This window comes from Leptodactylus fuscus, chromosome 5 (assembly GCF_031893055.1).
Source record: "Leptodactylus fuscus isolate aLepFus1 chromosome 5, aLepFus1.hap2, whole genome shotgun sequence".
NCBI classification, from domain to species: domain Eukaryota; kingdom Metazoa; phylum Chordata; class Amphibia; order Anura; family Leptodactylidae; genus Leptodactylus; species Leptodactylus fuscus.
In genome coordinates, this window is record NC_134269.1 from 7,079,928 (window position 1) to 7,107,478 (window position 27,551).

Sequence of the window (27,551 nt, forward strand, 5' to 3'; positions counted from 1 at the left end):
CATAACTCTGCTGGTTAGAGGTTCCCTCCACCATGAATTTCCCCAAACTGTGCTGGTTAGAGGCTCCCTCCACCATGAATTTCACAAAACTCTGCTGCTTAGAGGCTCCCTCCACCCTGATTTCCCACAAGTCTGCTGGTTAGAGGCTCCCTCCACCATGAATTTCCCAAAACTTGGCTGGTTAGAGGCTCCCTCCACCTTGAATTTCCCAAAACTCTGCTGGGTAGAGGCTCCCTCCACTGTGAATTTCCCAAAACTTTGCTGGGTAGAGTCTCCCTCCACCATGAATTTCCCAAAACTTGGCTGGTTAGAGGCTGCCTCCACCATGAATTTCCCCAAACTGTGCTGGTTAGAGGCTCCCTCCACCATGAATTTCCCCAAACTGTGCTGGTTAGATGCTCCCTCCACCCTGATTTCCCACAACTCTGCTGGTTAGAGGCTCCCTCCACCCTGATTTCCCACAAGTCTGCTGGTTAGAGGCTCCCTCCACCATGAATTTCCCAAAACTTGGCTGGTTAGAGGCTCCCTCCACATTGAATTTCCCAAAACTCTGCTGGGTAGAGGCTCCCTCAACCGTGAATTTCCCAAAACTTTGCTGGGTAGAGGCTCCCTCCACCCTGATTTCCCATAACTCTGCTGGTTAGAGGCTCCCTCCACCATGAATTTCCCCAAACTCTGCTGGTTAGAGGCTCCCTCCACCATGAATTTCCCAAAACTTGGCTGGTTAGAGGCTCCCTCCACCTTGAATTTCCCAAAACTCTGCTGGGTAGAGGCTCCCTCCACCGTGAATTTCCCAAAACTTTGCTGGGTAGAGGCTCCCTCCACCCTGATTTCCCATAACTCTGCTGGTTAGAGGTTCCCTCCACCATGAATTTCCCCAAACTGTGCTGGTTAGAGGCTCCCTCCACCATGAATTTCACAAAACTCTGCTGCTTAGAGGCTCCCTCCACCCTGATTTCCCACAAGTCTGCTGGTTAGAGGCTCCCTCCACCATGAATTTCCCAAAACTTGGCTGGTTAGAGGCTCCCTCCACCTTGAATTTCCCAAAACTCTGCTGGGTAGAGGCTCCCTCCACTGTGAATTTCCCAAAACTTTGCTGGGTAGAGTCTCCCTCCACCATGAATTTCCCAAAACTTGGCTGGTTAGAGGCTGCCTCCACCATGAATTTCCCCAAACTGTGCTGGTTAGAGGCTCCCTCCACCATGAATTTCCCCAAACTGTGCTGGTTAGATGCTCCCTCCACCCTGATTTCCCACAACTCTGCTGGTTAGAGGCTCCCTCCACCCTGATTTCCCACAAGTCTGCTGGTTAGAGGCTCCCTCCACCATGAATTTCCCAAAACTTGGCTGGTTAGAGGCTCCCTCCACCTTGAATTTCCCAAAACTCTGCTGGGTAGAGGCTCCCTCAACCGTGAATTTCCCAAAACTTTGCTGGGTAGAGGCTCCCTCCACCCTGATTTCCCATAACTCTGCTGGTTAGAGGCTCCCTCCACCATGAATTTCCCCAAACTCTGCTGGTTAGAGGCTCCCTCCACCATGAATTTCCCAAAACTTGGCTGGTTAGAGGCTCCCTCCACCTTGAATTTCCCAAAACTCTGCTGGGTAGAGGCTCCCTCCACCGTGAATTTCCCAAAACTTTGCTGGGTAGAGGCTCCCTCCACCCTGATTTCCCATAACTCTGCTGGTTAGAGGTTCCCTCCACCATGAATTTCCCCAAACTGTGTTGGTTAGAGGCTCCCTCCACTATGAATTTCCTCAAACTGTGCTGGTTAGAGGCTCCCTCCACCATGAATTTCACCAAACTGTGCTGGTTAGAGGCTCCCTCCACCATGAATTTCCCCAAACTAGGCTGGTTAGAGGCTCCCTCCACCATGAATTTCCCCAAACTAGGCTGGTTAGAGGCTCCCTCCACCATGAATTTCCCCAAACTTGGCTGGTTAAAGGCTCAATCCATCCTGATTTTCAAAATCAATGCTGGTGCCAACCTAAACTCACTACAAGGGCCAAATTCACTGCTGGTGACAAGCTTTCCTCACTCTAAGGGCCAAATACATAGGTTTCAAGGTATTTTCCTACTGTCAGAGAGGTGGTATTGAGTGTGTAAAGTGTGTAGTTGTTAGGCTGTGATGTTGGGGTAATAGAGGGTCTTTGGTGTGTTAGATGCCCCCAGACATGCTTCCCCTGCTGTCCCAGTGTCATTCCAGAGGTGTTGGCATCATTTCCTGTGGTGTCATAGTGGACTTGGTGACCCTCTTGAGACGGATTTGAGTTTCCCCCTTAACGAGTATATGTTCCCCATAGACTATAATGGGGTTCGAAACCCGTTCGAACACTCGAACAGTGAGTGGCTGTTCGAATCGGATTTCGAACCTCGAACATTTTAGTGTTCGCTCATCTCTAGTAGCTACTGAGTATTCTAAGTATTCTGTATGTGACATCGGCCCTGTAACCTTTCCATTTACCACTTTTTATTGGCTGAGAGTCATCAGGTATAGCCATAAGCCCATCTATGTCACTGAGACCATGTGATCCTCCTTACATTCTGCATTTTATATGTGAATTACATTTTATTGTGTCCTTTTTAGTTCACACAAATAGTAAAATTTCTGGACATTTTAGGTTGAGCCAGGTTTTTGGTAATCTCTAGTAATTGCCAACACAACGGCTAGGTGGTTGCACATAGACAAATATAGGATAGGTGGCATTAAATAAATGATTTATTATAGCTGGCAAAGTGATGCACAGTGAAATGTAATGCAGTTAGATATACATGTATTATAATACCTTTAAGTGACATATTTCATATTTTCCATCCATTTTTACAGAGCCGACTCATCAGTTTCTGCATAGCTCTCTTCATCTCGTTGTTCCTCAGGCTGTAGATAATGGGATTCATCAATGGGGTCACTACGAGGTACAACAGGGATCTGTACTTGTTTATATTGGCTGAGCCCTCATCAGCTGGGACTATGTATACTGTCATTAGGGATCCATAATATACACACACTGTGATCAGGTGGGAGCTACAAGTGGAGAAGGCTTTTCTTTTACCATAATTTGAAGAAATTTTAAGGATGGTGAAGAAAATACAACAGTAGGTCACAATGATAAAAGCAAAAGGGAAAAAAATCATGAAGATGGAAATGACAACGTCTAGCAACATCAAAATAGAAGTGTCTGATGTGGACAATTCCATTACAGGTCCAGAGTCACAGAAGAAGTGGTCAATGGAATCCAAGCCACAGAAGTTGAATTGGATCAGAACAATGAACTCACTAGATACTAACCCACTGACTAAAAGCCACGACCCAACAACAAGCTGGAGGCAAACATCTGGACTCATCAGTTTAGAATAACGTAATGGATGGCAAATGGCCAAATATCGATCATAGGACATGACGGCAATAATGTAACATTGTATGAATCCAAATATAGCAAAGAAATACAACTGTATCATACAGCCCCAAAGAGAGAAAATACCCTCCTCAACAAATATTATGTCCAACATTGTGGGGACAATGCTGGTGGTGAGTAAGACATCAGCGGTGGATAAATGTTTCAGAAAGTAGAACATTGGGGTCTTCAGGTGGTCAATAGTGGTCACTAATAGGATGATGAGAAGGTTTCCGGCCAGTATAAATATGTAAGTCAAGAGGAACACAATGAATAGAAGAGGTTTGTATTTGTATAGACCTCGGAATCCAAGAAGACGTATCTGAGTGACTTGTGTCTGGTTCTCCTCACACATCATTAATATACAGATGAAGATCCAAGAATTGTTTCTTTGACAAATTGGGAATATTTCAACAGAAATGTATCTAAAATGCCCTGAAATGTATCACACGGAAATGTATTAGATTGCACGGTATATTCTACTTACTAATTGTTACCCTTAGGAGAAGCTCACAAGAGGATTAGGGAATTATCAGCCGAGATGAGAGATATACAGGCGTCGGGGCATCCTCTATGTAAATGGTGAAGCTCACAGATGTTGTGGTTTTTATAGTGTCAGATAAACAAAGAAATTCCCCAAAGGATCCGGAAATAATGATCACAGTCAAGTGATTGAAGGAAACAGATGAGACTGGAGGGTTACAGTAATTGATAGGCTGTGCACTGTGTGAGGCTTGTTATGGTCCATTATTCTATATTATATAGTATATGACATTCAGAATGAACAATAAATAACACTAGGTAACAAATTTTTATTTTTGTTTTGTCTTTGTTTCAATAATGTTATTTTCTGATTATTTAGATCTGAAAAGAATCTTAAACACTAATGTCAACTCATAAACGTTGCTTTTGCTACCAGGACATCGATATTTTAAAATCATATATTTTAATTAGAAACTTAGAGAATTAGAACACTAAAATGTTCGGGGTTCGAAATCCGATTCAAATAGACGCACACTGTTCGACTGTTCGAACGGGTTTCGAACCCCATTATAGTCTATGGGGGGATATGCTCGTTTCAGGGGTAGGCAACATTCAATCAAATTATACTTACCAAGTCCACGAGTGACGGTCGGGCTGGATTCTCCGAGAAGTCCTCTCCCGGCGCAGCGTCCCCGCGTCCTCTTCCGGCCTTGAATTCACTCTGCTAGGCATCGGGCCTAGGCAGAGCCGACTGCGGGCATGCGCTGTCGGCTCTGCCCAGGCCCGATGCCCAAGCAGAGTGAATTCAGAGCCGGAAAAGGACGCGGGTACGCTGCGCCGGGAGAGGACTTCTAAAGGTAAGAGAAGAACCAGCGTTGATTGGCAAAATATAGCATTCTGCCAATCAACGCTGGTTCTGCATCAAATCTTAATTTCGAACAGCTAGTAGTGTTTGATCGAGTACGAGTATTTTGAATAGTGTAGTATTCGATCGAATACCTACTCCATCGAACACTACTCGCTCATCTCTAATTTTAATTAACAAGCCTATCCTATGTCTAGATGCTGGTGAAATATTCTAGACTGTTCTGAAAACTTCTAACGTCTGCATCATTCTAGCCATGTCTAGAGGTCAGTAGACTATTCTAGGTGTCTGCCTGTTTACTATATAAGCACGTCTTCTGGACAATAGTACTTATTGTAATTTTAGTTATAGGGGATAGCGATATAGTGTGAGAGCAAGTGCAGCAACTGAATAGGACTGAGAAATATAGTGTGGAATTAGATGCAAAGATGGCACCAAGAGGCTGTGAGTCCCATATCTCGTATCAAGTCCTTTTGCTTGGGGTAGTATCTCTCCGTTTCTCCCCTACTGACTCTATAGACTGGATCAGTTACATCTTCTTGTTCTGATGTGCCCCTTTCTTCTGCTGATGGCTGATTTCTTTCAGGAGGTGGAGGTATGGGGAGCTCAGTGCAGTGTGGTACTGGAGCAATTGATGATGGGATATCAGGATATGCCACTGGAGGAGCATTCTTGCCACTTTGACGTTTGGAAGGATTGACCATGCAAAAGTAGCAGTTCATTAAGTGGTTGGTAAGCTCTCGACAAATTCTTACCAAGCTTCATGGAATACCAAGCTTCATGGCTTCTTTCCATTGGAACCATCCCTCAAGTGTTCTTTTGCGGTTTTCACAACTGTAGTGAGGTGCCCAAGGTTTGTCCTGGTCCCCAATCTGTACTCCGAAGTATATCTTATAGGCTTCACACATCCTGTCCGGTGTTCTCATTGAATATTTCTTGGCTTGCGTCTTCATGAATTCGCCACATATGAAGCAAAATGAATCAGCGGAATTCTACTTTTGCATGGTTGATCATTCCAAACATAAAAGTGGCAAGAATGCTTCTCCAGTGGTGTATCCAGATATCCTATCATCAATTGCTCCAGTACCTTACTGCACTGAGCTCCCCATACCTGCACCGCCTGAAAGAAATCAGCCATCAGCAGAAGAAAGGGGCACATCAGATTTTGAACAAGAAGATGTAACTGATCCAGTCTACAGAGTCAGTAGGGGAGAAATGGAGAGATACTACCCCAAGCAAAAGGATCTCAAGGATTTGATACGAGATGTAGGACTCACAAAGTCCAATGTTGAGCTACTGACATCTAGACTGAAGCAGTGAAACCTTCTGGACGAAAGTGTTCAAGTTGGGGACCAGTGGAAACGTCGCTATAAAGGACAGTACAACGAAAACATGATGGGAGATTACATTTGGGGACTTGTTCAAGAAAAGTGACTTACAGTATAATTGTAAATGTTTACATTCCGGGAGCTGCACTGATCACTCGCCATACAATGTGTAGCAGCAGCTTTAGGTACTGCAACACTGTCCCATAGACTTTAATGGTCGACATTTTGTATGATGATTTGGTTTTCAAATATTTTTATTAGAATTTTACATTATAGCATTATAAAATAATCCCGGATAAAGAATTGAATACAGTTTTGTGTCACATTATTGCTTAGATAATCCAATAGAACTACAAGAACCTCAAAGTACAAAATCTTGCAGTGTTTTACATGCTGTGAAATAAGAAATAAGAAACTAATTAGTAAAAGTATAAAGCTGTGGATGGTTTCCTTATACTAAAGGGAATTTCCTATAAATGGAGAGATAATGGAGAAGTGGGAAGTGAAGGAAGGGGAGGAGGTGGTGGTTTAGTATGGAGGAGTTAGGCTGGGTTCACATGGGGTTTTGGGGTCCGGATTTTGATGAGGAATCTGTGTCAAAATCCAGCTCAAAATAAGCAACATGCCCTTTCTTCCGGCGGATTCCCTGGCTGATTCAGCCGAAAACGTCCATGGCGGGACACTCCCTCCCGACTAGGCCTATTCATTTCGGCCTAATCCGGAGCAGAAGGTCACGACTGGATGCCGGTGCACTATATGCATCCAGTTGTGGCAAGCCATTTTTGGACCGGATTCTGAGGCGACCTCTGCGTCAAAATTCTGTCCAAAAAAAACCCATGTGACCTCGGCCTTAGAAAATTAAAGGAATACGAGTGTAAAGTGTGGTGCGATCAGATAGGATACAAAGGAAGTAAGAAGATAGAAGAAGAGGAAGTAAGAACAAAGAGAAGAGAGGAAGAAGAGAAGTGCAGAGGTTTACATAAAAAAAGATTCATTTAGTCCCGGTAATCAAGCCAGGGTTGCACGTTTCTTGGAATTTCTGCTGGGCTCTGTTTTGCCAACTCGAGAGTTCCTCATTGTGGGCGATTTGAGATACTTTAGTAATCCCTAATTGTTTAGTTGAAGTCTCAGTCTGAAGCCAAAATTGTGGGGTGAGTAGTTTTGCCATTGCAATCATAAGCATGACCAGATTTGACTTAGAATCGGTGTAGTGAGGAGATGGCAAAGACAAAAAATAACAATTTCAAGTGTGATAGAGAAAGGATGTTTTAGGACTTAGATAGTGGTCTGAAGGTCTTCCCAAAAAGGTTGGATGGCCGGGCGGAGCCAGCAAATGTGCGGTAATGTTCCTTCCTGGGATATGCAGTGCCAAAATACATTGGAGGATGATAGAAAATGTTGGAAAAGCTGAGAGGGAGAGCGGTACCATCTCATTAGTAGTTATAGGGATTTTCTTGAGTTTGCACACATTGGGAATGACCATGAACAGAAAGCAGGACTGCGTCAATTCATTTTTGCCAAAGAATAATACTTAATTTGGAATTCCCATGAATAGAGAAAAGCCGGTTTGAAGAATTTGGTTGGGTGGAAATATTGGTGTACAATGGATGAAATCTTCCAATCCTTAGGGGAACTGACGGGAAGGACCTTCTCACAGAAAGTGAGGTGCCTACGGAATCCTTTCGATTTGAGAAGCGTTTGGAAAACATGTTCTAGCTAATGTTCCGATGAAGGAAAGAAAGGCGTCTTCCTTTTTCTAGCAGAAAAATGGATTGGACCGTTTTGAGTGAGGACATCCCAAACAGTGGAGGAGCCAAACTTTCTCCAGAGGTCTTCTTAAGCTGGTAGATGCATAGCCGCTATGGCAGGAAAAATTCATATTGTAAGGACTGAGCAAGGGGCTATCGAGGCTCTAAGATCCCAACAAGTTTCACACGCACCCAGTATTACTTGATATAATTTCTTAGGGTGACATCCATTTGAACCAAAAGGATGTAGACATTTCATAAGGACAGAACCAAAGGAGTGAGTTGAGAAGTAATGGGACGATTTGTTAGTGCCTAGGCACAGCAAGTCAATCCATCTAGAGATCTGGAAAAACTTTGTAATAAAGATGAATGACCGGTAAATCAAAATCTTCCAACGTCTTCTGTGCTTCAATAGTCCTCTCCTATAATTCTATGCACTGTGCTCAAATAGTCCAATATTAAAATGTCCTGGAATCGTTCTTTGAAATCCCTGTGAAGGTTCTCCAAATGTTGGCAAAAGGAAAATGTTTGTTGCAGTAAACAAGCAAGTTGTTGAAGGATTCTGCTGATATATTAGGGAAATTGTGAAATTCATGTCTGCCACAATTATTTTGTGTAAGAGCAGTTTGGCTATGAAAGCAGGAACATTTTTTTTTTTTTAATCAAGTTCAAGTTGTCACCATTAAGTTGGAAATTGACATCATTAAACAATTTATACAGGTCTGCCAAGTACGCAACATCATTCTTGGATGTGATGAGGTTGTCACACAATTCTGTCTTTGTTTTCCAAGAACCCTAAAAAAATCGAGACAGACAAGTACAGGGAGGGAATAAGAACAAATTATTTGATGTAGTGTAGTAGATTTTAGTGTAGTAAATTTAGTTTAAAATATTAGAAAAACAAAAATCAGCCATTGCCACTAAAATGCTTCAAAACTCCCCAATTTTCCACACAAGGGGGCGTTGTCACCCACTTTGAGAAAGACTGCTATATACTGTGCTCCACTGGTCCTCCTCCTATAATTCTATATAGTGTGCTCCACTGGTCCTCCTCCTATAATTCTATATAGTGTGCTCCACTGGTCCTCCTCCTATAATTCTATATACTGTGCTCCACTGGTCCTCCTCCTATAATTCTATATACTGTGCTTCACTAGTCCTCCTCCTATAATTCTATATACTGTGCTCCACTGGTCCTCCTCCTATAATTCTATATACTGTGCTCCACTGGTCCTCCTCCTATAATTCTATATACTGTGCTTCACTAGTCCTCCTCCTATAATTCTATATACTGTGCTCCACTAGTCCTCCTCCTATAATTCTATATACTGTGCTCCACTAGACCTCTCCTATAATTCTATATATTGTGCTCCACTAGTCCTCCTCCTATAATTCTATATACTGTGCTCCACTAGTCCTCTCCTATAATTCTATATACTGTGCTCCACTAGTCCTCCTCCTATAATTCTATATACTGTGCTCCACTAGTCCTCCTCCTATAATTCTATATACTGTGCTCCACTAGTCCTCTCCTATAATTCTATATACTGTGCTCCACTAGTCATCCTCCTATAATTCTATATACTGTGCTCCACTAGTCCTCTCCTATAATTCTATATACTGTGCTCCACTGGTCCTCCTCCTATAATTCTATATATTGTGCTCCACTAGTCCTCCTCCTATAATTCTATATACTGTGCTCCACTAGTCCTCCTCCTATAATTCTATATACTGCAGTGGCGGATCCAGGGTTTGCGGGGCCCTGTGCAATTGACTTTGGCGGAGCCCTACGCGCAGCACGCCGCAGCAAATTAGGCCCCGCCCACTTTTATGTTGACTCCGCCCATTCTCATTCATTTTTTCATGTAATTCCACACAGTATAATCCTCCTACAGCCACCCGTAAATTATATGTCCTCCCTCCATCTCTCCCCATTTTCATATACACCCTTCATCTACCCCTAGTTTCATGTCCCCCCTCTATCTCTGTCCCAAGTGTCATGCCGTTCTCCCCCCTTCATCTGCCCCAATGTCATGCCATTCTCCCCCCCTTCATCTGCCCCAGTGTCATGCCATTCTCCCCCCTTCATCTGCCTCATCTGCCTCATGCCGTTCTCCCCCCCTTCATTTGCCCCAGTGTCATGCCGTTCTCTCCCCCTTCATTTGCCCCAGTGTCATGCCGTTCTCGCCCCTTCATCTGCCCCAGTGTCATGCTGTTCTCCCCCCCATCCACCCCAGTGTCATGCTATTCTCCCCCTCCATCCACCCCAGTGTCATGCTATTCTCCCCCTTCATCTGCCTCAGTGTCATGCCGTTCTCCCCCCCTTCATTTGCCTCAGTGTCATGCCGTTCTCCCCCCCCTTCATTTGCCACAGTGTCATGCCGTTCTCCCCCTTTCATCTGCTCCAGTGTCATGCTGTTCTCCCCCTCCATCTGCCCCAGTGTCATGCCGTTCTCCCCCCTTCATCTGCCCCAGTGTCATGCTGTTCTCCCCCTCCATCTGCCCCAGTGTCATGCCGTTCTCCCCCTCTCCATCTGCTCCAGTGTCATGCTGTCCCCCCTCCATCTGCCCCAGTGTCATGCCGTTCTCCCCCCTCCATCTGCCCCAGTGTCATGCTGTTCTCCCCCTCCATCTGCCCCAGTGTCATGCCGTTCTCCCCCTCCATCTGCCCCAGTGTCATGCTGCCCCCCCCCCTCCATCTGCCCCAGTGTCATGCCGTTCTCCCCCCTTCATCTGCCCCAGTGTCATGCTGTTCTCCCCCTCCATCTGCCCCAGTGTCATGCTGCCCCCCCCCCTCCATCTGCCCCAGTGTCATGCCGTTCTCCCCCCTTCATCTGCCCCAGTGTCATGCTGTTCTCCCCCTCCATCTGCCCCAGTGTCATGCTGTCCCCCCCTCCATCTGCCCCAGCGTCATGCCGTTCTCCCCCCTCCATCTGTCCCAGCGTCATGCCGTTCTCCCCCCTCCATCTGCCCCAGTGTCATGCCGTTCTCCCCCCTCCATCTGCCCCAGTGTCATGCCGTTCTCCCCCCCTCCATCTGCCCCAGTGTCATGCTGTTCTCCCCCCCCTCCATCTGCCCCAGTGTCATGCTGTCCCCCCGCTCCATCTGCCCCAGTGTCATGCCGTTCTCCCCCCTCCATCTGCCCCAGTGTCATGCCGTTCTCCCCCTCCATCTGCCCCAGTGTCATGCCGTTCTCCCCCCTCCATCTGCCCCAGTGTCATGCTGTTCCCCCCTCCCCTTCATTTGCCCCCCAGTTTCATGGGCCCCCTTCATTATGTCCCACCTTAATATTTAATACAAAACAAACACTCACCTTCTATCACTCACCTTCCATCGTTCCCCCGACGCTCCTCTCTCCAGTCACATACGCGATGCAGGAGCTGTGACCTCAGCTCCCTCTTAGCTCCGGCCCGGCTTGCGTGTGTAAGCGTGATGTGATGACGTCATCACGCCTACACACGCAAGCCGGGCCGGAGCTTTAAAGCAGGAGCTGATCTCACAGCTCCTGCATCGCGTATGTATTCCAGCTCATCGGCGGACGGACGCCGATGAGCTGAAATCGTGACAGGCAAGTGCCAGGGGGCCCCCAGAGGCTCTGTGGGCCCTGGCACTTGCCTGACTATGCCGAGGCTGACCCGGACCATTTTATTAGGTTGCCCGGCTCGCCCGGCCCTGGATCCGCCCCTGATATACCGTGCTTCACTAGTCCTCCTCCTATAATTCTACATACTGTGCTCCACTAGTCATCCTCCTATTATTCTATATACTGTGCTCCACTAGTCCTCTCCTATAATTTTATATACTGTGCTCCACTAGTCCTCTCCTATAATTCTATATACTGTGCTCCACTAGTCCTCTCCTATAATTCTATACACTGTGCTCCACTAGTCCTGTAACTGTGCTCCAATAGTCCTCCTCCAATAATTCTATATACTGTGCTCCACTAGTCCTCCTCCTATAATTCTACATACTGTGCTCCACTAGTCCTCTCCTATAATTCTATATACTGTGCTCCACTAGTCATCCTCCTATAATTCTATATACTGTGCTCCACTAGTCCTCTCCTATAATTCTATATACTGTGCTCCACTAGTCCTCCTCCTATAATTCTATATACTGTGCTCCACTAGTCCTCCTCCTATAATTCTACATACTGTGCTCCACTAGTCCTCTCCTATAATTCTATATACTGTGCTCCACTAGTCCTCCTCCTATAATTCTATATACTGTGCTCCACTAGTCCTCTCCTATAATTCTATATACTGTGCTCCACTAGTCCTCCTCCTATAATTCTATATACTATGCTCCACTAGTCCTCTCCTATAATTCTATATACTGTGCTCCACTAGTCCTCTCCTATAATTCTATATACTGTGCTCCAGTAGTCCTCTCCTATAATTCTATATACTGTGCTCCACTAGTCCTCCTCCTATAATTATATATACTGTGCTCCACTAGTCCTCTCCTATAATTCTATATACTGTGCTCCATTAGTCCTCCTCCTATAATTCTATATACTGTGCTCCACTAGTCCTCCTCCTATAATTATATATACTGTGCTCCACTAGTCCTCTCCTATAATTCTATATACTGTGCTCCACTAGTCCTCCTATAATTCTATATACTGTTCTCCACTAGTCCTCTCCTATAATTCTATATACTGAGCTCCACTAGTCCTCTCCTATAATTCTATATACTTTGCTCCACTAGTCCTCTGCTATAATTCTATATACTGTGCTCCACTAGTCCTCTCCTATAATTCTATATACTGTGCCCCACTAGTCCTCCTCCTATAATTCTATATACTGTGCCCCACTAGTCCTCCTCCTATAATTCTATATACTGTGCTCCACTAGTCCTCCTCCTATAATTCTATATACTGTGCTCCACTAGTCCTCCTCCTATAATTCTATATACTGTGCTCCACTAGTCCTCTCCTATAATTCTATATACTGTGCCCCACTAGTCCTCCTCCTATAATTCTATATACTGTGCCCCACTAGTCCTCCTCCTATAATTCTATATACTGTGCTCCACTAGTTCTCCTCCTATAATTCTATATACTGTGTTCCACTAGTCCTCTCCTATAATTCTATATACTGTGCTCCACTAGTCCCCTTCTATAATTCTATACACTGTGCTCCACTAGTCCTCCTCCTATAATTATATATACTGTGCTCCACTAGTCCTCTGCTATAATTCTATATACTGTGCCCCACTAGTCCTCCTCCTATAATTCTATATACTGTGCTCCACTAGTCCTCTCCTATAATTCTATATACTGTGCCCCACTAGTCCTCCTCCTATAATTCTATATACTGTGCCCCACTAGTCCTCCTCCTATAATTCTATATACTGTGCTCCACTAGTCCTCCTCCTATAATTCTATATACTGTGCTCCACTAGTCCTCCTCCTATAATTCTATATACTGTGTTCCACTAGTCCTCTCCTATAATTCTATATACTGTGCTCCACTAGTCCCCTTCTATAATTCTATACACTGTGCTCCACTAGTCCTCCTCCTATAATTATATATACTGTGCTCCACTAGTCCTCTCCTATAATTCTATATACTGTGCTCCACTAGTCCTCTGCTATAATTCTATAAACTGTACTATTGGTTTTGTTTTCCTAGTAGCAATAGAAGCAATTGTTTAGATCATACAGTGAAGATAACTAGAGATGAGCGATTGCCGTTCGATCGAATATCATGGCGTTCAATGTATTTGTTCACAATTGAATACAAAGCCGCATACGCAGTAAAAATTCATATCCCCTCCCACCTTCCCTGACACGTTTTTTGCACCAATAACTGTGCAGGGCCAGTGGGACAGGAACTATGACAACGGAGGCAGTGAAAAAATTTGAAAAAAACCCATTGGCTGCCGAAAACATGTGACCTCCCAATTCATAAGAATAGTGTCGGCCATCTTCGTCTCATTCTTGTGTTGGAGTGATAGAGAGAGTGTGGCGTCAGACTGTCAGTGCGATTAGTTGTGCTTTGGTTAGGCAGGAATGTCAATAACAGCTATTTTCAGAGTTCAATAATAGCTAGTTAGCTAGCCAATCATGCACGGTAGCAGCAGTGGATGTGGATACCCAGCTGGGTATCAGCTCCAGAATCCACGTACTGGAGAGGGGCTGCCAGCAGTGGTCCTCGCCAGCACCAGGGTAGGTGGGTAATCCCTTGGACGTGGATATACAACTGGGTATCCACTCCACAGTCCATGTATTGGAGAGAGGCTGCCAGCAGTGCCCCTCGCCAGCACCAGGGTACGTGGTAGAGTACGTGGAAGTGGATACTCAGCTGTATATACACTCCAGAGTCCAGGTACTGGAGGGGGGCTGCCAGCAGTTCCCCTCACCAGCACCAGGGTATGTGGGTGAGCACATGGACTTGGATATCCAACTGGGTATCCACTCCAGAGTCCAGGTACTGAAGAGAGGCTGCCAGCAGTTCCCCTAGTTGCTAGCAGCAGGGGACGTGGACATGGATATCCAGCTGGGTATCCACTCCACAGTCCATGTACTGGAGAGAGGCTGCCAGCAGTGCCTCTCGTCAGCAACAGGGTACGTGGGTGAGGACGTGGACGTCAATACCCAGCTGTATATACACTCCAGAGTCCAGGTACTGGAGAGAGGCTGCCAGCACCAGCAGGGGACATGAGCGAAAAAGTGGATATCCAGCTGGGTTTCCACTCCATAGCCCAGGTACTGGAGAGATTCAGTCAGCAACCAATTTACTCTTCCTCCTCATCATCCTCCTCCTCCTCCTACAACCCCAGCCCATATTACTGAATGTAGTAATAATTTATTTTATTTTTTTTAATTAAAAAAAATTTCTTCATGCATACCCCCCACAGGGGTGTGCAAAACAATGTTTTAGGGCTCACCCCACAAGGGCCTGCAAATTAATGTTTTAGGGCTCCCCCAAGGGCCTGAAAATTAATGTTTTAGGGCTCCCCCAAGGGCCTGAAAATTAATGTTTTAGGGCTCCCCCAAGGGCCTGAAATCTAATTTTTTAGGGGTCACCCCAAGGACCAAAAAAAAAGCAATGCTGCTACAAGGCTCTAGTCACCCCAAGGGCCAAAAAATGAAAAACTGCTGCTGCATGGCTCTAGTCACACCAAGGTCCAAAAGCACTGCTGCTGCAAGGCTCTACTCATGCCAAGGTCCAAAAGCACTGCTGCTGCAAGGCTCTACTCACTCTAAGGGCCAAAAACAATGCTGGTGCAAGGCTCTTCTCATGCCAAGAGCCAAAAACACTGCTGTTTAAAGGCACTACTCACTCTAAGGGCCAAAAAACGAAATCTCTGTTGTTTAAAGGCTCTACTCACCCAAAGGGCCAACAAATCTCTGCTGATACAAGGCTGAACTAAGTTAAAAGGCGTAAAACTCTGCAGGTAGAGGCTGAAGTCACCTGAAGGGCCTCAATCTCTGCTGGGAGCTCAGCTTAAGGGCCTGTAACTGTTTGGAAGGGCTCACGTTAAGGGCCATAAAAGTGAATTTTGGAAGGTCTTACCACATCACACACACACACACACACACACACACACACAATGACAATTCAGGGTGGGGACTGATGGATTTCTCATTGCCTATTCCATCTGTGGTTGTCATGGGCAATGTGATTTAAAGGGGTGCTTGTTAATGTTGTTGAGCTTAAATTGGGGTTTGTGTCCATCCATTTGTGGAGTAAAGAAGGTTTCCAGGTATTTTCCCACTTTGATAGAGGTTTTTTTGAGTGTGTATAGTGTGTAGTTGTTAGGCTGTGATGTTGGGGTAATAGAGGGTCTTTGGTGTGTTAGATGCCCCCAGACATGCTTCCCCCGCTGTCCCAGTGTCATTCCAGAGGTGTTGGCATCATTTGCTGAGGTGTCATAGTGGACTTGGTGACCCTCCTGAGTCGAATGGTGGGATCCCCTGAAACAAAGCATTTTCTCCCATAGACTATAATGGGGTTCCATATTTGTTAGAATAGTCCAATATTGAGGGGCTATTCGGAACAAATAACGAATATCAAATATTTTACTGTTCGCTCATCTCTAATGATAACCTGTCTGTCTCCTATGGCTTTTTTCCTTCCCGCAGTAGCTAATATTCTAAGTATTCTGTATGTGACATCGGCCCTGTAACCTTTCCATTTACCACTTTTTATTGGCTGAGAGTCATCAGGTATAGCCATAAGCCCATCTATGTCATTGAGACCATGTGATCCTCCTTACATTCTGCATTTTATATGTGAATTACATTTTATTGTGTCCATTTTAGGTCATACAAATAGAAAAATGTCTGGACAATTTAGGTTGAGCCAGGTTTTTGGTAATCTCTAGTAATTGCCAACACTAGGAGGTTGCACATAGATATAGGATAGGTGGCATTAAATAAATGACTTATTATAGCTGGCAAAGTGATACTCAGTGAAACGTAATGCAGTTAGATATACATGTATTATAATACCTTTAAGTGACATATTTCATATTTTCCATCCATTTTTACAGACCCGACTGATCAGTTTCTGCATAGCTCTCTTCATCTCGTTGTTCCTCAGGCTGTAGATAATGGGATTCATCAATGGGGTCACTACTATGTACAACAGGGATCTGTACTTGTTTATATTGGCTGAGCCCTCATCGGTTGAGCCCATGTATACTGTCATCAGGGTTCCATAATATGCACATACAGTGGTCAGGTGGGAGCTACAAGTGGAGAAGGCTTTACTTTTACCATAAGCTGAGGAAATTTTAAGGATGGTGAAGAAAATACAAAGGTAGGTCAAAATGATAAAAGCAAATGGGAAAAAAATCATGAAGATGGAAATGACAAAGTCTAGCAGCATCAGAATGGAAATATCTGAAGTGGACAATTCCATTACAGGTCCAGAGTCACAGAAGAAGTGGTCAATGGAATCCAAGCCACAGAAGTTAAATTGGATAAGAACAATGAACTCACTAGATATTAACACGCTGATTAAAAGCCACGACCCAACAACAAGCTGGAGGCAAACATCTGGAGCCATCAATGAAGAATAACGTAATGGATGGCAAATGGCCAAATATCGATCATAGGACATGACGGCAATAATGTAACATTGCACAAATCCAAATATACCAAAGACATACAACTGTATCATACAGCCCCAAAAGGGTAAAACACCCTCCTCAACAAATATTATGTCCAACATCACGGGGACAATGGTGGTGGTGAGTAAGACATCAGCGGTGGATAAATGTTTCAGAAAGAAGAACATTGGGGCCTTCAGGTGGTCAATAGTGGTCACTAATAGGATGATGAGAAGGTTTCCGGCCAGTATAAATATGTAAGTCAAGAGGAACACGATGAATAGAAGAGGTTTGTATTTGTGTAGACCTCGGAATCCAAGAAGACGTATCTGAGTGACTTGTGTCTGGTTCTCCTCGCACATCATTAATATCTTGAAGATCCAAGAATGGTTTCTTCTAAAAATTGGAAATACTTAAACAGAAATGTATCTAAAATGCCCTGAAATGCATCACATGGAAATATATTAGATTGCACGGTATATTCTACTTACTAATTGTTACCCTTAGGAGATGCTCACAAGAGGATTAGGGAATTATCCGCCGAGATGAGAGATATACAGGCGTCGGGGCATCCTCTATGTAAATGGTGAAGCTCACAGATGTTGAAGTTTTTATAATGACAGGTAAACAAGGAAAATCCCCAAAGGATCCGGAAATAATGATCACAGTCAAGTGATTGAAGGAAACAAATTAGGCTGGAATTTTACACTAATTGATTGGCTGTGCACTGTGTGAGGCTTGTTATAGTCCATTGTTCTATATTATATAGTAAATGACTTAAAGAATGAACAATAAATAATACAGATGTGTCTTTCTTTCCTTCCTGGAGGACTGGGGGAGGAAGGTGGGAGTGAGAATGGAGGGTAGACAATGAGCAGAATGGCCAGGGAGGGTTTGAGCCCATTGTAGTATCCCATCAGTTAAGACCCATGTAAGTGACTCAAACCTCAGGACTCACTGAGGCGTGGGTAAGGAGGGGTACACAGAAACATTTCATTTTGTGGCGACCATATTTTTTTTAGAATTCTGTCATGCATTCTGCTGGACCAACTAATCAATTCTTCAAATCTCATGATTTGGTTAGCTTTGTCTATCCAGACCTGGATGGGAGATGCAATGGATTGCAGCCAGAACAAAGGGATAATGGCCTTAGCAGCCTCGATGAGTTGGGTGACAAAGTTAAATTTGGAATGGCACATCTTATGTCTCACTCTGGGGAGAGGTCGGCCTCGTCCCTGAGCAAAGGTTGCAGATAAGCCTGGACCTGATTCCAAAATGGTGTGACTATCTCACATGAACACCAAATATGAGACATAGCCCCAATAAACTTGTGACACCGCCAACACAAACCTGAGGAAGCTAAACCATGAGTGTATAACCAATCGGGCATTTTGTACCATCTAGATAAAATCTTGTAGTGGGATTCCTGCATACTAATGCATGTGGAGAAACCATGTGAAGGTCCGAGGACAAATTTCAAGTCCTCAGGCGACAGCAATATATTGAGTTCTTTTTTTCCCAAGAGTGTATGTATAGCGGGGTGCAATCAGTCGGTAGAAGAGTCCAAGAGTCTTTGACAATACCCAATTTTACTTGGCAAAGGGATCTTACGTAAGAAGAGTTTCTCAAACTCTGTGAGTGGCCTACTCATGGAACCTATGGCCTGAACTGCTGCATTTATCTTATTGAAGTGTTTGTGGTGAAGGAACGTGAACGTGGTGTCAGGGAATTTTAAGTTAAGTTGGGCTATCGAATTTGGACAAAAAGTATTGCTACAGGTGAGTTGAAGGAGTCTTGACCATGGGAAGAAGGTCTGCGGGTAAAAGCAATGAGGAGGTGGGTGAAAGTATCTGGCCATGGCCAAACCAAAGCTCGCAAGTATAGTAATAAAGGGTTCAAAGTCACACCTAGGTAGTAAGCATTTGGAGGGGAGCCACAAATACTGTCTGAATGAGCTTTTATAAGGTTCTCCTTGTATCTGTAGCTAAGTCAGGTGGAACTGTTATTTTTATAAGCTCGGACTTGGACTCATTGACCCTATAATTTGACAACGCCCCATACTGTGCCAACAAGAACTGAAGTGCTGGCAAACCTACGCCTGGATTCTAAATCAGTATCAAAACATTGTCTACATATGTGGCAGACTGCAGCGTGTGGGAGCTTACACTAAAATTTCATATATCCAGGTGTTGAAAGACCGCCTGAAGCAAGGTCTCCAGTTTGAGGATGAATAACATGGGGGGGAGTGGGCATCCCTGTCTGGTGCCATTCATTATCAGAAAAGGTTGAAAGAGGGTACCATTGACCATCAGGCGTGCTTGTGGTTGGAAGTAGAAGGAGAATATGACTGAAATGAAGGAAAATGCCAAATGCTGACAGGGTCGCCCTCATGTAGGACCAATCGACCAAGTCAAAGCCTTCTCGGCATCCACTCCCAGCAACACCTAGAGTGTCTAGCTAAGGCAATCCTGTCCCAATCTGGCCACCAATCACTATAATGAAACCCTTAAAAATGCATTGGATGAGGTGGCTCCCCCCTCCACTCGTAAAGTCCCACATAGGAGGCAGCAACCCTGGCACACGCCACAGACACAATTTTTTCAGCGGTGCTCTAGGTGTGCCGAACGTCTCTGGAGAAAATCTGCAGATTTCCTCCATTTCAAATTTACGCTTAAAACATATAGTTCTGCCCTTTACCTCGCCAAACAAGACTATTTCACTGCCCTCATCTCTTCTCTCTCCAGCAACCCTAAAAGGCTTTTTGAAACTTTTCACTCCTTACTCACACCCAAGGTGCAGACGCCATTCACAGACCTTAGTGCCGATGACCTTGCCACTTATTTCCATGATAAAATTGATAAGATCCGTCAGGAAATCACTGCCCAAGCCCCAGGTGGCATTGATCCCACCACCTACCATAGCAATAATCCCCTCACCAACCACACTTCAGATTGTCCATTCTTTCTTCATCTTTTGAACCTGTTACAGAAGAGGAAGTCTCCCAACTACTTTCTTCATCTCGCCCTACAACCTGCAGCAGTGACCCCTTCCCCTCACATCTTCTCCAGTCTCTGTCGCCTGCTGTCACTACTTACCTTACTAAAATATTTAACCTCTGTCTCTCTTCTGGAATCTTCCCATCCTCCTTCAAGCATGCTGTTATAACCCCGCTACTGAAAAAACCCTCCCTGGACCCATCCTGTGCTGCTAACTATCGACCCGTCTCTAACCTCCCCTTCATCTCTAAACTCTTGGAACACCTGGTCTATTCTCGTTTCATCCGCTATCTCTCTGCTTGACCCCTTACAATCTGGTTTCTGCGCTCTGTACTCTACTGAAACGGCTCTCACAAAAGTCTCCAATGATCTCCTAATGGCTAAATCCAATGGTGACTTCTCTCTTCTTATTCTTCTGGACCTCTCTGCAGCTTTTGACACTGTTGACCATCAACTCCTCCTCACTATGCTCCACTCAGTTGCCCTCAATGACACTGCGCTCTCCTGGTTCTCCTCTTATCTCTCAGACCGCACTTTCAGTGTATCATTTGCGGGCTCTGTTTCCTCCCCTCTTTTTCTTGCTGTTGGGGTTCCTCAGGGCTCGGTCCTAGGCCTCTTGCTCTTTTCTCTCTACACAGCCCCCTTTGGACAAACCATTGCCAGATTTGGCTTCAGGTACCATCTTTATGCTGATGACACCCAATTATACACATCTTCCCGTGACATCACCCCTGCACTCATACAGAACACCAGCAACTGTCTCTCTGCTGTCTCAAATATCATATCCTCACTCTATCTGAAACTAAATATCTTTAAGACTGAACTACTACTGTTTCCACCATCTAATAGATCTGTCCCTGATATATCCATTGCAGTCTCAGGCCTTACTATAACTCCTAGGCAGCATGCCCGCTGCCTCGGGGTTATGTTTGACTCAGACCTTTCCTTCACCCTCCATATCCAATCATTCGCATGCTCATGTCACCTCCACCTGAAAAACATCTCCAGAATATACCCTTTCCTCACCAGAGATACATTAAAGACACTTATTGTCTCTCTGATTCATTCTCGCCTTGACTACTGTAACTCCTTACTAATCGGTCTTCCCCTCACTAAACTCTCCCCTCTACAATCTATTCTGAATGCAGCGGCCAGGCTCATCTATCAGGCTAGACGCTACAGCGATGCCTCTGGTCTGTGCCGGTCACTACAGAGAGGCCTCCGGTCTGTGCCGGTCACTACAGCGAGGCCTCCGGTCTGTGCCGGTCACTACAGCGAGGCCTCTGGTCTGTGCCGGTCACTACAGCGATGTCTCCGGTCTGTGCCGGTCACTACAGCGATGTCTCTGGTCTGTGCCGGTCACTACAGCGATGTCTCCGGTCTGTGCCGGTCACTACAGCGAGGCCTCTGGTCTGTGCCGGTCACTACAGCGATGTCTCTGGTCTGTGCCGGTCACTACAGCGAGGCCTCTGGTCTGTGCCGGTCACTACATTGGCTGCCAATTCATTATAGAATAAAATATAAAGTTCTCCCCCTCCCCCACAAGGCTCTCCATAATGCCGCACCTCCATACATTTCTTCCCTCATCTCTGTCTACCGCCCAACCCGTGTTCTCCGCTCACTCAATGACCTAACACTTACATCCTCTATTATCAGAACCTCCCCCGCTCGTATACAAGACTTCTCCCGAGCTGCACCACTTCTCTGGAATGCTCTACCCCGGACAATAAGATTAACTCCCAATTTCTACAGTTTCAAACGCAAACTAAAGACGCATCTTATCAGACAAGCCTATCACAATTTCTAACGTAAACCCTTAACCCTCCTCTGTCCCTGCTCCCACACTTCACCACATGATATGATGTCATCTCAGGATAACTTTATCTGTCCAAGCTCCATCCACATGTTACAGGACACGACTGGTGACGGCTCATAAAGTCTTACGTTTATGCAATGACAGTCACCTCTATTACACAAGTGTCTGACCTCTGCATAAGCAATGCCGCCCCTGCTACCTCTTGTTTCACCCCCTCTACCTTATAGATTGTAAGCTCTTGTGAGCAGGGCCCTCAGTCCCATTGTGTGAAATGACTTTCTTTGTTATGTATCTGACTGTATTTGAACCCTACAAATTGTACAGCGCTGCGGAATATGTTGGCGCTATATAAATAAAATGTAATATTATTATTATTATTATTATTATTATTATTATTATTATTATTATTATGAATAATAACAGGTAACAATCTAGCTGTTTTATCGGAGCCTTGCTTGCCCTTCACGAACCAGGTTTTCTCCTCATGAACCAGATTGGGGACTAAATTTTGTCATCTCAAAGCTAGTAGCTTGGCCCATATTTTAAGATCCAAATTAAGTAGGGACATGGGTCTGTAGTGGGGTCTTTACCTTCCTTTGTGATCAATGTAAAATACGCCTCTTGGGTCTGTTTAGGCAACTCATGGCTCTATAACAGAGAATTACACATGTTGGCCAAATGGGGTAAAATGGTGGATTGAAATATTTTATAATAGATCAGGTGAAAGCCATCAGGCCCCAGACTTTTACCTATTGTGAGGCTGTTAAGGACTCTTGATAGTTTGGGAACTGTTACCGATGCCAATAAAGGGTCAGCATCAGAGGTAGTAAGTTTTTGGAGGGAAAGGGAATTCAGGGGAAGATGCACCAGTACCCAAATTATATAAATTGGAGTAAAAATCCTGAAAATCAGCAATCTTGGGGGTATTGCTAACCAGTGATCCATCACGCATTCAAATTTTCTCTATATGGGACTTAGCTTTATCTCTCTTGATCATCCCTGACATCAATTTGCTTTTCTTATCACCATGATTGTATAGTTTTGCTATACAATTGAGCAGCTGCTTAGCAGTCAAACAATTCAGAACTTTTTTCAACCGTTTTCTTAAAGCATGGATGTCAAAGATAAGGCCCGTAGGTCTAATCTGGCCCGCCGCCTTGTGTTATCCAACCCGGCACTTGTTTTTTAGCCAAGCCAAAATGATGACTGCAGCTCAGAACCAGGTAACTAAGTAGCAGCCACTGAGCTTTTACACTCATTGGCTGCTGCCAGAGGCATAGCTAGTGCGAAGGGGAGTGTTCGGCAGAGGGGTGATGGCCCCGGGCCCAGTGAGAAGGTGGAGGCCCATTAACGGTAGGTCATAAGATTTACATCTACATCAGCTGCTCAGGACTTTACATCCTACACTGGTTCCTCACTTGGCTGCTTCTGGCTTAGGAAGACATATTAACCAATTGAGTAACCAGTCCAGGATGTGTAGCGCTGAGCACATCGCCAGATTTCACAGCGCTTACTTTTCCTGCTCAGCCTCACTTGTTATTCGCTAATCTATTCCCCAGGATGTAATAAGGAGAACAGTGCACGCTGTACACCGCCCTCTAGGGGCAGCCTCCTTAACATCATGCATGACTCAGTTAATAAGCCTGCTATCATAATGCGGATTTAATTGCCAAATTAGTATTTCTATTCCGAAAGCAACAGATTCCCAGCTATGGACAGCGCTGTTTCAGTCTTTTTGACCTCCTCAGCATAGCGCAGGGATACTGAATGGGCAAAGTGAGAGACTATAGACCAGGGTCAGGGGAAAATCATACACATTAGGGATAGTGTGTGCCTACATTGGCAGTACGGAGACTTACAAGTCATTCCTGCTCTGCTAGGGATTCTGGGTAAAAAATCTACAGGGCAGCATACAGAGGCACTGTTCTCCTAATTACATCCTGGAGAATAGATTTGCATATTTTTTACCCAGAAACTCTAGCGGAGCAGGAATGACTTGTAAGTCTCTGTACTGCCTATGTAGGCACACACTTTCCCTAACGTGTATGATTATCCCCTGACCCTGGTCTATAGTCTCTCACACTGCCAAATCAGTATCCCTGCGCTATGCTGAGGATGGCCCAAAAGACTGAAACAGCGCTGTCCATAGCTGGGAATCTGTTGCTTTCGGAATAGAGATACTAATTTGGCAATTAAATCCGCATTATGATAGAAGGCTTATTAACTGAGTCATGCATGATGTTAAGGATGCTGCCCTCTAGAGAGTGGCATACAGAGGCACTGTTCTCCTAATTACATCCTGGAGAATAGATTTGCATATTTTTTACCCAGAATCCCTAGCAGAGCGGGAATGACTTGTAAGTTTCCGTACTGCCTATGTAGGCAGACACTCTCCCTGATGTGTATGACTATCCCCTGACCCTTGTTATTCACTGACTGAGGTTGAGCAGGGAAAGGTCCCTGCAACTAATTACAGCAGAATGCTGGCACATGACACATGGGACAAAACTCCTCCTCCTGGTGCCTGCCTGAGCAACAGGACATTCTGTAGCTGTGTTCTCCATATCTGGGCCCTTCTAGGCCAGGCTGTAAATTCACATGTGGTCAGAACTAAGGTTAATAGGCTGCATTTGTGTGATCTTGTCCCATTGCAGTTCACTGTTAAAGGAGTTGGTTAGTTCTGAAGATATTTGATGCTTATGACCTTTCCATAAGAGAAGATAAGTCAGGTGACAGTCTCAAAACTGAACCCTATGTTGATCAGCTCATGTGGCTGCCGATAGTGCCCTGCTCCTATTTAAGTGAATGGGATGGGGTTGAAGCTCCAGGTACCTCTGCTACAATGTATGGAGCGCCACACACTGAGTACATATCTGTACGCTGTAGCGGTGACACCTGGAACTACAACCGCGCTCCCATTCCCTTGAAAAGTAGGTAAGCATAAAACATAATGTTCTATACAATTGATTTGTTGTACTTGTATTTTGCTTAGTTTTTGTTATATTCAGAAAATGATCAATGGATGAGGATAGTAAGCAACAGGCCAATGTCTTAGGTTTTAACAATATGTTCTTATGTTCTTGGTTGTCCTCAAAGGGCTGATTATAACAACAGTAATGTATAAATGTAACGACTCCTTATTAGCTCGCTTAACTTAGAGGTTACTTTTATGCATGTCTAAAATAATCTTGGCCCGTCATGAGGCTGAAGTGGCCCCCAGTGAAAATAAATTTGAGACACCTGCCATAGACTATAATGGGTTGTGGTTTCCGCTGGAATTCCTCAAGAAAAAAGTGGAGATAAAAGTGCTCTGAATATTTCATGTGGATAGGATAACGTAGATGTGAATCAGGCCTAATCCTCTGGACGAGAACAACATCTGCGTTGGTAATCCGTTTGGGGAGTCCATATAGGGACCCCTGAAGAGACTACTGAGCACATTTGTAAGCGGTGTGCAGTGAAAACACACGGGCCCGAGATCATGCACTTCTCAGTTCTAGAGCCCTTCTTTGTCCTTCCCCCTCCCCCCTATTCTCTTCTTCTTCTTTTCTCTTCCCCTCCGTCCTCCCCTTTTTAATTTCATATCTTTCTCCTCCATTCACTGCCACTTTCTCTTCATTCTCTTTATTCATCTTTTTCTTTTCTCTCTCTCCCCACTTTTTCTCTCCCCCTCTATCTATTCCCTCTACCTTCCTCCTCCCTTTTTCCCTCTACACTTTATTGATCCACCCTCCCTCTCCCTCTTTTCTCTCTCCCCTCCTTTCTCTTCTCTCTGGCATTTTACCTCATGCTACCACACTTCCCACATCCCTAGTCCCCTTTCTCTCTTTGGCTTTCTCATTTACCTGGCTGACAATAGTGTTTTAGAACGAGATTAGACAATCTCTGAAGTGTCATGAGGCTCTCAGATGCATCTTATTTGTAGTCGCCTGAAAGTTGGCTTTCTAAACTGCGTGGTACTACTTATAGTAGTCGGGCGGGATCCGCCTTCATCTTGCTCTGCTTGCTTTTTAGTTAGGTTAGAGTGACGCATTACGCTCTTACACGAGCTTAGTTTCGTTCTGTTTTCTTATTGACCTTGGGTTCTTATTTCTACCCCGCATATAGGCGGTCAGCATTTCCGTTCCGATCAGGAATTTTACCTCATTATCCCAGTTCATTGCCCTACAGTTGTTTAGGGATCTTTCCCTTGAAACTAGTGAGCGGTGAAGAGATTATAGGATAGTTTTATTGACAGGTGAAGGTACATCACCACCCTTTCTTTCTTCCCCTTTGGTGGTATTTCTGTAGGGACTCCCTTGAGTTCTTGATATACCCACTTTCCCCCTCTCTTGTCTTTTTCACCTTACTCTTTCCTTCTTTAATTCTTGTTTCTGATTCTTTCTTACCCTCTACTTACCTCGCGTGCAGTTCCTCCTTTTACCTGGCTTCCGTTCTTCTTTCTTTCTTTATCCTCTCTTCTGCTCTTGACTGAGGATGGCTGAACTCAATTGTATTTCCTACAATGTCAAGGGACTGAATTCCCCACAGAAGAGACGTCATCTCCTGCTATTCCTCAGACGGGCGAAGGCTGGTCTGATATTTCTACAAGAAACACACTTTAAGGGATCCAATATCCCTATTTTCCCCAAAGCACAGTATGCACAAAGTTTTCACAATCCGCACCCGACTTCTGCTTCCAAGGGAGTATCGACATTGATACACCGAGACGTTCCATTTATCTGTTCAGGACACTATATGGACTCTGAGGGTCGTCTCCTGCTGCTTAAAGGGACTATCGCTTCTGAACGGTACACGTTTGCCAACTTATATGCACCCAATAGCGGCCAGGTGGCATGGATACTGGCCGCCCTGCAAAAGCTCCAGACGTTTGCTGAAGGCTTGATTGTCCTGGGGGGAGATTTGAACTTAACGTTTAACCATTCACTGGACTCGTCCTCTACTGCTCGCCAGCAAACTTCGCAAAGAGCGATACGGAAGCTGCTAATATCTTTACAAGAACTTCGTCTACTGGATGTATGGCGCTTGCAGCATCCCACTGTGAAGGATTTTTCGTTTTACTCCACTCCTAACAATACTTACCACAGACTGGACTACATTCTGGCCTCTGACCGTTTACTTCCATATGCTCTGAAATCTTCAATAGGTTCCCTGACTGTCTCGGATCATGCACCAGTGCATGTCACATTCCGTCTTGGGCAGATTCCTAAACCCGATTGGACGTGGCGTTTGAATGAGACACTACTCGATTCCGAGGATGATGTCGAAACATTATCTACTCATCTAAAAGACTTCTTTGAATTAAATGCTACACCAGAGGTAAGCTACCCAATTGTGTGGGAAACGCACAAAGCGTACATGAGAGGGGCCCTTATAGCCTTAGCCTCAAAAGTCAAAAAACGGCGTCAGAAAGAACTGGACACGCTACTTTGTAAGATCTCTCTTTTGGAACGCCTGCATAAACGGTCCTTAGTGGTCACACATCTTGCCGAACTCTCTCTCTTGAGAAGCAAACTGCTGGATCTTTTGAATGTTAGAGCAGCGAAACAACATATGCAATTCAGAAAACTCCTATATGCGCACGGAGACAAGGGGGGGAAAATGATGACCCGCCTTATTCAAAAAGAGAAGGCTAAGACCTTCATATCTTCCATTAAAGATAGTACCGGGAAGACACTTGATAGCACTGCGGCAATAGCCTCTGAATTTTTTAGGTTTTACAGATCGTTATATGACCTGAAATCTGCCTCTGCTACTGAACCTGATAGAACTCAGCGGATCCGGTACTTCCTCGATACTCTTTCTCTACCCTCACTCTCAAAGAACGCTGCGGATACTCTTTTGCTACCAGTCTCAACTG

At 44.8% G+C, this 27,551-nt stretch overlaps 2 protein-coding genes and 1 long non-coding RNA gene across 3 annotated transcripts in view; 1 reads left to right on the forward strand and 2 right to left on the reverse strand.

Annotated features, from left to right (window-relative positions):
- LOC142202338 (uncharacterized) overlaps positions 1 to 27,551 on the forward strand; it is a 150,650-nt gene that overhangs the window by 91,166 nt on the left and 31,933 nt on the right. The gene's annotated exons all lie outside the window — the stretch shown is intronic.
- On the reverse strand, positions 2,800 to 3,750 carry LOC142202438 (olfactory receptor 5P81-like). Its single transcript, XM_075272542.1, has one exon. It carries the CDS (start codon positions 3,748 to 3,750, stop codon positions 2,800 to 2,802), a length of 951 nt encoding a protein of 316 aa, XP_075128643.1.
- On the reverse strand, positions 16,294 to 17,244 carry LOC142202443 (olfactory receptor 5AK3-like). The gene has a single exon (XM_075272547.1). It carries the CDS (start codon positions 17,242 to 17,244, stop codon positions 16,294 to 16,296), a length of 951 nt encoding a protein of 316 aa, XP_075128648.1.